Genomic DNA, 15,000 nt, shown 5'->3' with positions numbered 1-15,000 from the left:
TTGGAAATTTCTAAGGGGAAGGGGTTCTTAAAAGTCAAAATTTTAAAAGCCAAGTATGAAGCTTAACTGGAATTCCCTGGGGGAGCAGAGTGTAAAGCAAAAAACTTTCCACGGGGGTATTATGGATATGTTCTGGATCAGCATATTTTGCAGTTCTAGATGTTGCACCAATCATTTTAACCCCATGGTCCTCCCTCCCTGCAACATACACTCATGGGCATTTGACTGTATACAGAGTTCAAACAGAATTGAATCTTTCCTCTGGAGGATTTGGGAAATTTCAAGCTGGAAGGTCACCGGTTCATAACAACTAAAAAGACTTGAAAGAAATCCATGAATAAAGTTGAAGTTGGTGAGAAGTCAAATTTTAGAAATTGTGGAACACTTAGAGTAACCTGCAGTCCAGCACCAAAAGGTTGAAGGTCATAGACAAAAATGCTGCTGGTCTGCTTTCCTTGAGGACTCTAAAGATATGAGTTTGACCTCAGTAGCAGTTGTAGAAGTTTCAATTTTTTCAATTTTTGAGAGCATTTTACATGGTTGTTATCGAACAACAGAATGTTAAATATGGACTCTAATGCCTGATCAAATGAATACTTAAGATTTAAAATTTGTCTTCAGACTTCATTTGACCTTTGGGATGGCCAATAAGAAAAGACTTCAGCTTATCCCTGAGTGAGGTACAGTTGTATAGAAAGGGGTGTACAATTTACAGTGTTATGTAAGTGGAAGGGGTACAATTCAGGCGAAATATGGTATGTGAAAGGGAAAGGGGTCTAATAAGCAGGCCTAGCCTTCAATTTTTTTCAATTCAGTTCAATCAACTTTATTTAAAACACAGTATAAATGGCTCAGCAAGCTGGTTTTCAGACATGCCATGTAAGAATTACAAGATATAAATGCTAAAAATTACAAGAATTACAGGATATAAATGTTAAAACGACTAATAAACTAGGTATAACTTAGCACTAAAAATTGTTTAATGTCGAGGAAATTTAAACAATAGTAATAATTAGTAACAATTACAATTTACTATATAACAAGCCATGTAAAAATGTGCCCTTGCGATGTAAAATGTGTCTGAGGATATCACACGTTTAAAGCTTGCAAGATCCCTCCCTTATCTCACATATTTGATTTGACAGTTGGTTCCAAGCCATTGCACCTCGACAAGAGAAAGAAAGTTTAAGAAAATTCGTTTTAGGTAGCGGTAGTTGGAAGTCATAGTTCAAACCCCTCATGTTATTGTGAACTTCAGAGGTTCTATGAAAATGCTCCTGAAGATACATTGGACGATTATTATTGAATACTTTAAACATTGTAATTAACAAGTGCCTTCTTCTCTCTTTCTTCAAAAATCCGTGCTGCTCTATTTTGTAACTTTTTTAATTTGTCAGCACATGTTTTGGAGCAGTCACTCCATACAACATCACAATAATCAAAGTAAGGTTGTACAAGTGAATAGTAAATTGTCTTAAGACTCTATTGATTGTCAGTTATAGTTTTCTAGATAAATACAACATTCGCAAGCCATTTGAGACTTAAGATGAAGTATGTTTGATCTGATCATCCCAGGTTAGCATTTCATCAATATGAACCCCCAATAACTAAGTAGAGGGTTTATGTTGAACTGGCCTCTCATCCATCTTAAAATTCATGACTTTAGCTCTTGTCAAGTTTTGCCAAGAACCAATAGTCATATATAACTAGTTTTGGAGGTATTGCAACCTAATTGTTTGTCTTAAGCCAATCATGTACTCCAGCTAAATCACTATTTAAGGAACATTCAATTGTGGATATATGTTCATGAGCCATAATTGTATATGTGTCCTTGGCAAACATACCAGGTGTTGTATGTTGTCGACAATTGGGGAAATCGTTTACATAAATTATAAACCAAAATGGCCCTTCCCATATGAAATTCAATGGCCACCCACTCTCCTGGGTATTTGAATCATTTGTCTGCAGATCAATTAACCTTTGAGAATTATCTTTTTTGTTTACTGTCTTTATCCTCCATAGTCTTAGGGGAGCAGAGGTGTGGGGGGGGGGGGGGGGGGAAGAAGCTCTTTCGTAGGACCTATGTGGAGGATATGTTTCACCTGATGGATTCATGACTTTGCTGCAAAACCCCTCCAAAATGGGCCCCATAGTTTGAGACCTGGCAGAGACTGTTTAAAGCAGTGACAAGTGCTATTGAAACAGTGGTTAAAATTGGATAATATTTGCCCCACCCAATAGCTTAAATCCACTAGATAGCACCATATCCACGGTGTAAATTATCTTCTCTTAAAAAAAAATGGAACCAGGGTGGTTCATCCCCAACCTAACCTTATACCAGAACCTGAAGTTCCCCCTTCCACTCCCCCACCCCTCCAGCTTGATAGTTCAGAAAAGCACTGCCCCTATATTGAAGAGGTGATTAATTTAATTTCAGTTCACTTCACAACAAAACTCAGATGGCCTGGTACAAGTTAGTTTACATCCCTTGTATTAACTTTCTTTTAGAAGTCCTTCAACGTTATATTCATTCCCCTCCCCCACACCCTCTTTCTTCTTCTCCACCCACCCCTCCTCACCATTGAAGACATTTTTCAAGAGATTTCGAAAATCCTTCCTGAGGGGATTCAATGCATCAGTATTTTATTTGAAAAAAATGTCTTCGTATTTGTTAATTTATGTTAGGGAGAAATGTCATCCGAGGCATTAGAGTGTTCAATTTGCTGCGAACGTTTCGATGACCAAATGTGCTGCCCTCGTTTGCTGAGTTGTGGTCACAGTTTCTGCTCAAAGTGTCTGGAGAAGCTACTCAGTGAAAAAGCCATTAACTGTCCCACATGTAGGAATGCAGTGTCGGTGCCTGCTGGAGTCGTAGGGCTGCCAAAGAATTTTTCTCTTTTGGATATCTTATTGACTTTGCCACAGAATGAAGATGAAGAGGAAGGTTCACCTATATGCGAAACTTGCGACGACGACCAACACCCCGCGACCTCCTGTTGTTTGGATTGTAAAGAAAAGATGTGCAAGGATGCAGCTCGCTGGCACGTTCGTCATAGAGCGTTTCGTGATCACCGCGTTGTCTTGCTGGAGGAGCTAAAAGCAAACCCAAAGCTGGCGGCTGTGCCCGTTTTTTGTTCGGAGCATAATGAACAGTTTCGATTTTTTGATGAAGATTGTGGCCATGTGGTCTGCAGAGACTGTGTCACTCTCAAGCATAATGGCCACAAATGTTTATCTCTAGCTGAAGCTGTTTCTAAGTACCGACAGGAGATGGAAGCACTAGTCACCAAAGCCAGTACTCAGGCAGAGGAGATAAAAGGTGCAGAAACGAAAGTGGAAGGTGTGAGTCTTGAGCTTAAACAAGCATATGAAAAAGAGGCTGCCCTGCTTCAAGCAACGTTCGTTGAAGTAAGATTATGTTTTTTTGCTTAACGTTTTTTTTAATTTCTCGTTGTTGTTTATTTATTTATTCGATATTTTCCTTGTTTTATAGGTGGTTGCCTCTGTTAAAACCCGTGAACAAGTTCTGATGAGTGAGCTGGATAATATTTACAAGACCAATTCACTCACCCTTACTGAGCAGCGTGACCGTCTGCGCATTTTTCAGGCCTGCCTGGAGAGTGCTGTCCAGCGTGCCAACACTGCAATCCAATCCCCAGGTAACACTGAGCTCCTTGTCGCGAGATCCGATATAGTGTCCACTTTGGGGGCCTTGGAGAGACAACCTCCTGACCTTGAACCGCAAAGCAACAGTATACTCAAGTTTTCCTTTGACCTCGGGCAGCTACCTGACCTGCTCCGTAAGCTAGGTTTCGTATCAGGTAGCACTGGATGCGCTGCAGACACCACTGCAACTGGCTCTGGATTGAACTTTGTGGTACCAGGACAAGAGGCGTCCTTCACTATTACTGCACATGATTCCCAAGGCCGTAAGTGTAGTGTGGGCGGCGACTTGTTTGTGGCGGAGCTCAAACAAGTAGAGGGAGAGAAGAAGGTGGAGGCAAATGTGAAGGATAATGGTGACGGTACTTACTTGGCGACCTACACAGCTCCAGCTGACACGAATGGTAACTATACAATGTCTGTTCTGTTACATGGATCTCACATTCAAGGCAGCCCTTTTGCTTCACAGTTTGTACCAGTTGGTAGGGTGAACTGCTATAAATGTGGTCAACGACGATCAGCTTCCATGATGTACTATAAAAACGGTGAGCCGCACCGTTCTGATAGCTTTAGAGTTGAAGGATTTAGTGCTTTGTGCTATCACTGCAGAGGCTACTCTAGCAGCAAGCCTTCATGGGTTTTTATTTGTGGTCCGTGTTAAATAGTATACATTTTTTTATTGTAAGAAAGAACCTTGCCTTAACCTCACCCACATTTTGAGATTCTTTTGTCTGCATTCAAATTAGCCTGACTAGCCTCGTTCAAGATGAAATATTCTTTTGTTTTTTAAACTCAAGAACGACAACAAAATGCAACGAAGTGTGATGTTAAACTTTTTAAAGACAAATCAGTTTCTGTCTTTGGACTTATTATTTTTCTTTGAAACTGTACAAACAGGAATGTAGTAACGATAACAACGACTGAAATTCATGTAGCTACCTGTCGTAACCCTTAAAAAATCTGTAAGGCATTTCCTTGGCTTTCTTGTTGTAAAGAACTGCTTCGCTGCCAATTCAAGTGCAGCTAAGTGACTTTTGTGTTGTTCACGTCGTTTGAAAGTTTGTGCGGAGTCCGGTTGAACTTTGAATCATGTGATTGATCAATTGCTCATGCGCGGTACCCCCACATGGCACATGTGACATTTAAACCGGAAATAACGTGCGTTGATTCCCAATTTCTCTGTTTAGCTCTGAAATTGTACTAAAACAATTATTTGCCTTCGGCGAATAATTGTTAAATACAGCTGAATATCAAAGACTTTTCAGGTCCCTTTAGCGGAAGCGCAGAGGCAAAATCTTGCACGACAATAAACTTCATTGCGATCTAGAGCTAATTTTCGAAGCTTAGTAAACACATCAAGTTATCCGCATTGAAAATTCAAGATAAATATGTCCCCTTGCTTTAAGTTGTAGCCTTTATTAAATTTCAAAATTCCCGAAATAAGAGAATTAATTTAACTGATCTTAGCGCAAAATGTGTAAAGATAGTAATTAGGCAAATGAAGTGACATCATTCCCTCAAAAAGATGATCGCTGTGCTGCTGATAAGCACTATGATTTCAATCCGAATTCAGTGCCCTGCATTCAGAGGATTTTATGTGAGTGATCTTTATTTTTAAACAGAGTTTGTTTGGAAAACATCTTACTTTGTGTAAAATGTCTCTCTAGGGTGTGTCAGCTATTGTCGTGTGACCAGTTGCAGATTTAAGAGAAAATAAAGGTCTCACCGTTTTAAACTAGACCCTCCGTGAGGGTACACTGGGTTGCCTGTGGTACGTGCAGCCCCGGAGGTGGGGGGGGGGGGGGGACTCCCATATGGAACATACAGGGATGCTAGTCGGAAATTTTAAATTTAACCCCTGAAGGAGACCATCTGGGCGTGGCTGAAGCTTTTTGTGACTCCTAAAGGAGACCAATCTGGGTGTGACTTAAGCAAATTTTGACCTTAAGCGAGACCAAAATCCAAAATTTACACCCCTAAGCGAGACGACGAGCATCCCCGTCTGTTTCATATGGGCGTACCCCCCCCCCCCCCCCCCGGGCTTGCAAAAACAAACCAAAAGGTAATTAACAGGTCCTCACACGTTCGCACGACGAAACAGATCCTTTTCTGAGGTTAAAAACCTGGCTACTGGCCTAACTCTTCTTCCTACTTTCCCAACCGCGAGAAAACCGCGGTAAATCAGCCATCGCCAAAAAATGTTTTTTTTTTCTCAAAAAATATTTAAGTTAGGGGGAAAAATACATCATTTTAAAGCTAAGAAAATAAGCTTTCCAACAGCATATAATTTATTTACAGAAAACTGAAACATTTTATAAAAGCGAAAGTTGAACGAAAAAATTTAAGAAAAATAACAGTAAAATATGTTTTCTAGGCAAAATTTGGTCATTTTAGCGTTGATTACGAATTTTTGGATGCAAAACTAATATTTTCTGCAATTTATCTGCCTTCTTGGACATAAATTCGACCGAAAACTGATAAGGCACGAATATTTTTAGATTTTTAGGAATAATAGATAACGTGGTTCAATGCGTAATGTGATAATGCGATAAAAGTGTCAAATTTGCGACCCATTGCTAACGGCAACGGAAGCGATCGCATTACGAATAATTAACCTCTGTTGCCAAAAACCACTCAAATAACCGGTCAGTGTAAAACGCAGACTGCAGACTGCAGACCAGGGATAAAATGCAGACTGAGGGTAAAATGCAGACTGCAGACTGTGGGTTAGTAAAATAATAATGAAAAAAGAGTTATAAGAGTGTTAGTAGCCGTTTGTACTTTCACACTGAAACCCCAACACAGCTCCCATCGCTTTGGTTGCCCCACCGCATGTTTTATCGAACTCTGTAAGAATTGAAGCTGTTTGAATCCTTGTTGTTGTTTGAAAAAGGACAGTTTCGTTAAGTGAGTTGCTTTTAGGCAAAGAAGTCACCACCCCGTAATTCATATGCCCAAGATACCGGGTTTTTGTAAGTTTCTTTTTCTGTCAAGTGTGATAAAGTTTGACAATGAAATGAGCGAAGTCAAAACAAAGATCACAATCGCCCAACTCTTGTTTATGCAAAGTCAAAATTTACTCTCCAAGACGTGTACGACGTGATTTATCACCAGGTAATTCCATCATTTTGGAAATAGCAGCTACTTTATTATTCATCTGCGTCACAAGTTTTCACTGATTTTGGGGCTCATTTTGTTGAAACTCAAGCACGCTTCCAACAGGCCTGTGAACCCTTCCTGCTTACAGAGCAATACTAAACAACTTCTCCCATATCACATTTGAACCTTAAGCTCGAAAACTCAATACACAACATGATATTATAATTCACAAAGGCAGAAAATACCACAGAATCCTTTTCCAGCGAAAATTTTATTGGAACAAACAACATATTTGCTCTTAGAGGCGAAAACCTCTTCCTATTTGATTGCGTGCGTGAAGACAAGAAACTCAATTGTGTCAAATTACCATGTACTTCAGGTAAATACTGCTCACTTTGATTTCGTCTCGACGGGCGATAGATTGTTGTCGAAGTCCAGTACTCGTCGCTTTTGAGATTCATGCCTAGTTTATCCAACTGACTTTCCATTATTGAGCTCCATAAGGGTATATTTTGTTTAAGGATCCACTAAAACGCCATTCGCGTTACATGACTTTCGACGCCATTGCAGGCTAAGTTAATGATTCTACTGTGTCCACAAGAGAAATCTACGCAGTTCCACTACCCTCTCGATCCTAAGAAAATACGCGCAGAAGGCTCTATACACAAAGACACTACTTACCAGGGGAGTGACAGGCAAGACTTTTACCGACACGGAAAAAAAAAAAAAAAAAAAAACGAAAAAAAAAAAAAAAAAGAAAACAAACAAACTAAACGAAGACCTCGACTGGGTTTGCCTTATAAGGCAACCCAGTAATAAAGCGAGCGCTTAAGGGGCAACTATTCATTGCTCATAAAAGTGACAAGCATTGTCAATACTTAAACCCAAGAATCAATTTGTCGTTAAAAACCTGACCGGTTTCCGTCAAACTGAAAAACGGTTTGGATGCGCGTCTGGTAACTGAACGATGATTTAGAGAAGCCACAAAAGCGTGCGATGCGCATTATCTTTTCTGATTTGTCTTATAGAGAAACGTCAGGATATTTAAATCTGACAGATCTGAATGACCGTAGAACTTCTTCAGTCTTCTCTCCTCCGCAGATTGGGAAGCCATCGTTATTAACTGGGTTATTTTGCAAATAGTCCACTATTTCTTCACGTATACTTTCGGGGATCTGAAAACACCTAGTGCATTTAACTGGTGGGCTAGAGAGACAAATTGGAAGTTGCCATCTCCAGGTGGACTGAATATAATTTGAAAACCCTGACGTTCTCAGTATTATCTTGGTGTAATCTTCATGTTTGATTACGCAATTAAACTTTGTGCGGTGCAGGTGTTTTTTTTGTTTTCGTTTGGATAACTTAGAAGCCTTTTGTTTACGTTTTTCTTCCCGGAGGGTGAGACTTGTGATGGCATCCACGCCCAGCAACTTCTTTTCGCGAACGCAACTCTGTATGTCTGGATTTTGAAGTGGCACTTAATTTCAAGAATACACTAAGTCTTGTTTTAACTGGACGTTTCCCTATTTAATGGTCCGAGTTGAGTTTGTTATCGGGACTCCCATACAAATCCATATATATATATTTTTTACCCTCTGAGCCTGGGCTGCCTGTCTTCTTAGGAAGATACAATAGCCTCTCAAACAACAACTTCCCAAAACAGTTTAAAGAGCTCGAAAAGACAAAGGAAAAGAAACAAGGTGAGTTAACTTGACTTTATTTCGTTCATTCCTTCACAGGCAGACAACCCAAAGGATGCGAGAGCGCGTGACGTCAAGTCAAAATTAACCAATCAAAAAGCACAGATTTCCCCCAAGAGAGACAAAATTATTAATGTGTGCTTTTTGATTGGTTAATTTGGTTTGAGCAAATTCCAATGATGGCTCAGTTCTGTCCACATCATCTAACGATAGCAAAAACCTGAGCGAAGCTTGAAAATCGAGCAGGATTTTGAGGTTGCAGAGCCGTGTAAATGCGATGATTTTTGGCACGATGCTAGAAAAATTATCGACTTTTTCCCTGCCCAAGGCTGGGAGGCGAGCGACCTTTGGAAGTGGGAGAAATTCGGTTAAATTCTGGAGACACTCGACCGTGAGCGGTCTTGGAAGTTGCACGCCTTGTCTATTTATATTATTTATATTGTATGTGACAACGCGTCGGATCTGAAAGGGAAAAAACCCATCAAATCACTCAGGAAAACGCAGAAAATAGTGGGTGATTAAACTTTCTTTATCTGGCTGTCCATAAAATAAAAAGAACGAAAAGAAGCATCGTGATTTGAAGTTTTTGTGGAACATTTTCCTCGATCAGTTGAATCAGCCGTTACAACTGTCTCAAAATAACGTGACGTCACGCGCTCTCGCATCCTTAGGGTTATCTGCCTGTGATTACTGGGTTGCCTATGGGCAAACCCAGTCGAGGTCTGCGTTTAGTTTGTTTGTTTTCTTTTTTTTTTTTTTTTTTTCCGTGTCGGTAAAAGTCTTGCCTGTCACTTCCCTGGTAAGTGGTGTCTTTGTGTATAGAGCCTTCTGCGCGTATTTTCTTAGGATCGAGAGGGTAGTGGAACTGCGTAGATTTCTCTGGTGGACACAGTAGAATCATCAACTTAGCCTGCAATGGCGTCGAAAGTCATGCAACGCGAATGGCGTTTTAGTGGATCCTTAAACAAAATATACCCTTATGGAGCTCAATAATGGAAAGTCAGTTGGATAAACTAGGCATGAATCTCAAAAGCGACGAGTACTGGACTTCGACAACAATCTATCGCCCGTCGAGACGAAATCAAAGTGAGCAGTATTTACCTGAAGTACATGGTAATTTGACACAATTGAGTTTCTTGTCTTCACGCACGCAATGAAATAGGAAGAGGTTTTCACCTCTAAGAGCAAATATGTTGTTTGTTTCAATAAAATTTTCGCTGGAAAAGGATTCTGTGGTATTTTCTGCCTTTGTGAATTATGATATCATGTTGTGTATTGAATTTTCGAGCTTAAGGTTCAAATGTGATATGGGAGAAGTTTTTTAGTATTGCTCTGTAAGCAGGAAGGGTTCACAGGCCTGTTGGAAGCGTGCTTGAGTTTCAACAAAATGAGGCCCAAAATCAGTGAAAACTTGTGACGCAGATGAATAATAAAGTAGCTGCTATTTCCAAAATGATGGAATTACCTGGTGATAAATAACGTCGTACGCGTCTTGGAGAGTAAATTTTGACTTTGCATAAACAAGAGTTGGGCGATTGTGATCTTTGTTTTGACTTCGCTCATTTCATTGTCAAACTTTATAACACTTCACAGAAAAAGAAACTTACAAAAACCCGGTATCTTGCCATCATTTGACACAGATGCTTCACTGTTTGGCGAGTAAACATGCCGCGGTAACTTAATCACGGCGCCCGCTGAATTCCGGCCATGTCACTTTCGATTTTGCAATTTACTTGAACGTAGCAAAAATCTCCCAAATTGTTTGTCGCTGATCGTAACTTTTTATATTCTATATTCACGGTTCAAAATTAATGTTGTTTTCATGTCGTAAATATTTTATTCTCGATCGACCGTCCGGGAAACTTCCTTCTGCTCTTTCTGAAAACTGTGTATCAATATTTATTTGCTTTTTCATCAATATTTGTTTTGCATAAAGCAAGCTACCAGAATCTGTACCTTGCTGAGTTCGCATTTATTAGCGTTAATAGTATTTTCGGTCAGATGTTTCTGTTTTTTATGAGGGGTTTATTGTTTTGGTCTCCCATCCCAACACTAATATAACCCCGCGAAACGGGCTTGACTTCAGTGAAGTTTAGTATTACAAAGTTTTCGGATGCTAATAGGGCACACTTGTGGTGAAAAGAAGTTGTGAGGGAACTTGAAAATTATCAACATGTCAGCCCAGAAGCCAATGTTTCTCGCTTCTCTTTTATTTGTTATTCTTCAGAGACTGGAATGCTGTATTTCAATACCACACAATTCAGTGCCTTCTGATTTTCTGTAGCACGTATCACAGGCAAGCCAGTGTATGCTTCACAGAAGCATCTAGTTCATTCATAACTTTTGTCTTCTTTGCTGCTTTGTCGTCAAACTAACTCAAAAAACAAAACAAAATTGTCTAGAACAGTGTTATCGCTGACGTGACGCTTTGACAGTGACGCTTTGACAGTCGCGCGCGTAGCCTCCTTTGTTTACAGTGTCCCCTATTAGTGCTCCAGCGCTAGAACGACTAGACATTTAAAAAAAAGTTCATTTCCTTTTTCCTTTTTAATGCAAACTGTTTATACTTCTAACCGATTCAAAGTACGCTGCAGATTGAACTTATATACCGCGCACAGGTGGCTCAGTTGGTTGAGAATCGAGCTGTCATGCGGGAGGTCGCGGGTTCGAACCCCGGCCGGATCAACACTGAGGATCTTAAAATAACTGAGGAAAAAGTGCTGCCTTTGTAATTTCATCTGCAAATGGTTAGACTTTCAACTCTTCTAGGATAAGGACTATAAACCGTAGGTCCCGTCTCACAAATGTCTTCTATGTTCATAAGTTCCCTGTGGGACGTTGAAGAACCCAAGCACAGAAGAGTAAGGGATTAAGTCCCCGGTGTTGTGGCTGTCCTGATCTCTCCAGCAGAAGTGACCGGCTTGGCGGTGATGTCTTTAAAAAGGCTTGTGGTGAATGAGGCCACCTAAGCAGAAACAGCCACAAGTCAAATTAAAAAGGGACTGTGCCGAGTGCTGGAACATGTTGATGCAGATGTAGATGTAGATGTAGATGTGTACAGAAACTTTAACATCAACATTGAGTATTAAATGAAAAAAGAACGTAGAATTTTCTCACTTTCCGGATGAAAGATTTACCAGCAAAGCCAAACTGTTCGCACCCTTTTCACCAAATAGACCGAGAGAGACCTGAGACACTTCCGACGAATGCTGAGATTGCCGAATGTCCTAATTGAATGTTTAATGTTTCAATGTCTGAAGTACTGATCGAATGTCAAGATTACCGAGTCTGCCGAGTGTCGGACTTGGATCTTCGAGCCACCGATCGAATGTTAGAGTTAATATTTAAGCCGGTTAATTGCCAAATTGGATGTTTGGTTGACGAATTGAATGGTTGATTCACGAATTGAATGTCTGAATTGCCGAATTGAATGCTTAAATTGACCAATTGAATGTTCGAATTGACGAATGGAATGTTCGAATTGACAAATTGAATGTTTGAATCATAGTTACTAACTATGTTTGAATTGACGAATTGAATGTTTGTGTTTGAATTGACAACTTGAATGTTTCGATTAACGAATTGAATGTTTGCGTTGACGAATTGAATGTTTGAATTTAATGATTGCCAGTTTAAATTGCAAGAAAGAATGCTTGAACTGAAGGTTTGGATTCAACAACAACAAGTATGCATTTTGGCGGGGATGGATACCTATAGGAAACAAGGTTGGGTAATCTTCACGTATGTGACGTAGTTAGGGGCCCATTCAGTGCAGTATATAAACAGCGAGGGCTCACGTTACTAACCGGAAGTAGCAAGGGGTAGTCGTCGAGGGAGTCAAAAGAAAGGGATAATTGGAGTCTGTGCTTTCGTTTTATCAGCCATCTTGCTGCAATCAAGTAAAAAGGTAAGAAGAACGTATTAATTGCACAGGAGAGGATCGAAATAAGTTGTTATGGTGTATTCCTCGACCGATTGAGAGATCATGCCAAACGAAGCGTGAAGCTTATTTTCTCCGGTGTCTAATGAATGATAAGCTTACTAATCTTTATTGAGGATGCTAACTTCTTACAGAAGGCTCCTCTAAGACTAAAACCATTAACAAAACGAAAAAAAAAAAAAAAAAAAAGCGGTTATCGTGTATTTCAAAATACGATCTCACAAAATGCTCAACTCATGGTTGGCTTGATTTTGGCAGGGCGAAACATGTCGATCGAAATAGATCATCGGAAAGCTAGTCAATAAGTCGATAGTGCTCGATAATTGTCGATTGATTAGTTTAATTTGTCGATAAAAGTCGATAATCACGAAGCTCTCAGGGCTGTACGGTGGCCCATAGGCATAATGACAACATTCTTTCGTATCATGACAACTTTCTTTCGACCCAATTTTTACGGTCCTCCGCACCGGTACACACCTTTTGTATATTATGTATGAAAGGGCCTTGAGATGGCGGGAAAATGCTATGATACATAAAGAACAAAGGCAGACAAAGTACTCAGCCCTTGCAAACTTTTCTGGATAGACTGATCCTTTGATCCTTCAGTGATGATGAGACTTAGCTCCTCAAATTGACACTGCTAGCGTAATTGTAGATAGTTACCACACGCCTGACACGCCTGACTGGAGCTCTCCTCCTTTTTGGCTATTTTACTGCTATTATTGGGCTTGAAGGTTGTTGGAATACGAGAAAGGGACATAACCAGGAATCGTACCAGAAGAGCAGTTGTTAGTTTTCCTTCTTTAGTACGACGTTGGCGAGAGAAAAACTCTACCCTCGGCACTCATCGTGTGATCTCAATTTCGGGCTGGATTTGCATAAGTTACACAAGCACAAGACAATGGTCCTATTTTTATTTTACACTATATGACAAAAGAGAGACCATTGGAATCAACGAAGCGAATTACAGGGCCACCCAACGAGAATGTAGTTAAAAACCACTTTAACATAGCATTGTTAAACGTATTTTAGTATTTAAACGGTAGATATGGGCATATTTTTGTCCCCTAAAAATTTTTCATTTGTTCTGATTCCCTAGCTAAAAGTCTAGTGATCCGAAAATTATAGGGATCAAAACTTACCTTTTCGAAAATTTCAGCCACAAAAAAGGCTCCCGAAAATTCTAGGTGACCTTTTTAGGGTAAAAATCCGTTAAAAATGGGCAGTTATACCATGTTTTAGATGTTCGAAAATCCTAGGACAGGCAGGCGAGCAAGGAATTTTACAACAAATGTTCCGAAAATTCTAGATCTCAAATCGTCTTCCGAACAGATATTTTCCGAAGATTGACGTTGGGTGCCCTTGGAGATTTCAAGACCAATTGAAAGCAGATTTCTGGATTGCTGGAAGGAGGAAAGAGAAATACAGTGGTTCTATCATTCTCAGAACCTTGATAGCATCAACATGGAAGGGGAATTTCATTTTTTACGCCATTTTTCAGTAGACCGCGTTTCCTTCACAGGAAGCCCGAACTGTCGCGCAGTCAGTGCCTGTGTTATTCGAACTCCTGTGCGGCGAGCCAAGTACTGCTCCAAGGTGGCAATATTGCTGTCAATCCTGGCCCACCGACGAGGAAACCTACAGCTCCTCGATGCTCTCAATGTGAGAAACCTGTGGCCAAAAACCAGAAACGATGTGCTTGCTCCACGTGTTTTGATGTGATTCATGCGAAGTGTTCAAAGGTTTTCAACCCAAAGTACATATCATCATTTGCACCAAAGGAATGGGTGTGTCACAAGTGTACGCTCAGTGTTCTGCCCTTCCATAAATATAACTTATCACTTTGTGATACTTGCTGTATGAGCGAGCCTGGAGCCGAAGATCCAGACTTTGTTGATGAACACTTTCGCGTGCTTCAAGAGAGATGACACCAGCTTCGAATACTCCACATAAACAAGCAAAGCATGGCATCCTCGTTTGATGAGTTACTCGCTATAATCAAGGAGTATTCTTTTGACGTTGTGACTATGAATGAAACATAGCTTAAAGATAATGCGCTCCTATTGCAGTATGTCACCATCCCTGGTTACAGTCAGTTTTTTCGCATCCGCAACAAGATCCGCGGAGGTGGTGTTGGGCATATTTGAGCGAAGGCATAAGCTACAAAAGGCGTATCGACAATGAAAATATAGAACCAGATTTGGAACACTTATAGCTAGAGATCCCGGGGCCGCAATTAACATAGTAAAATGCTCTTAGGGGTTCTCTATCGATCGGAACTTATTCAGGACTACCAAAGGTGGCTCGACACAGTAGAGAGATTATTCAGCCAGTTGAACGTTCTTTGGGATTGTCGCCACAGGCGATGTTAAGGTAGACATGCTCACGCCAAATTGTCCTAAAGTAGGGAAATATATCAATATGCTGACGTCACTTAACCTACATCAGCACGTGTAGCGCTCAACAAGAACCACATCAACCTCTAAAACACTAATTGACCACATTATCAGCAAGGCACCCAATAGGCCATTTCCGAGTTGCTGTTTGTCTGGTTTTCGAAGTGAGTCTTGGTGCTCAACTATTGTAAGGGAAATGAGT

The 15,000-nt window shown here is 40.3% G+C and overlaps 2 protein-coding genes across 3 annotated transcripts in view; both read left to right on the top strand.

Annotated features, from left to right (window-relative positions):
* LOC137985078 (tripartite motif-containing protein 3-like) overlaps positions 1 to 4,691 on the top strand; it is a 5,293-nt gene extending 602 nt beyond the window's left edge. The window contains exons 2-3 of one of the 2 annotated variants that reach the window (XM_068832534.1): positions 2,686 to 3,408; positions 3,494 to 4,691. In XM_068832534.1, the coding sequence (XP_068688635.1) occupies positions 2,692 to 3,408; positions 3,494 to 4,324 (1,548 nt within the window). In that variant the 5' untranslated portion in view covers positions 2,686 to 2,691 and the 3' untranslated portion in view covers positions 4,325 to 4,691. The remainder of the gene's footprint in view (positions 1 to 2,685; positions 3,409 to 3,493) is intronic. The other variant, XM_068832533.1, reaches the window with a different exon arrangement.
* A 7,477-nt stretch (positions 4,692 to 12,168) lies between these two features.
* The window catches only part of LOC137985146 (E3 ubiquitin-protein ligase TRIM45-like), a 17,045-nt gene continuing 14,213 nt past the window's right edge, over positions 12,169 to 15,000 (top strand). The window contains exon 1 of the mRNA XM_068832645.1: positions 12,169 to 12,369. The gene's annotated coding sequence lies outside the window, so the exon portion shown is untranslated. The remainder of the gene's footprint in view (positions 12,370 to 15,000) is intronic.

The sequence above is a fragment of the Montipora foliosa genome, chromosome 14, assembly GCF_036669935.1.
Source record: "Montipora foliosa isolate CH-2021 chromosome 14, ASM3666993v2, whole genome shotgun sequence".
Classification (NCBI taxonomy): Eukaryota; Metazoa; Cnidaria; class Anthozoa; order Scleractinia; family Acroporidae; genus Montipora; species Montipora foliosa.
This window is presented reverse-complemented; position numbering and strand designations above follow the sequence as displayed.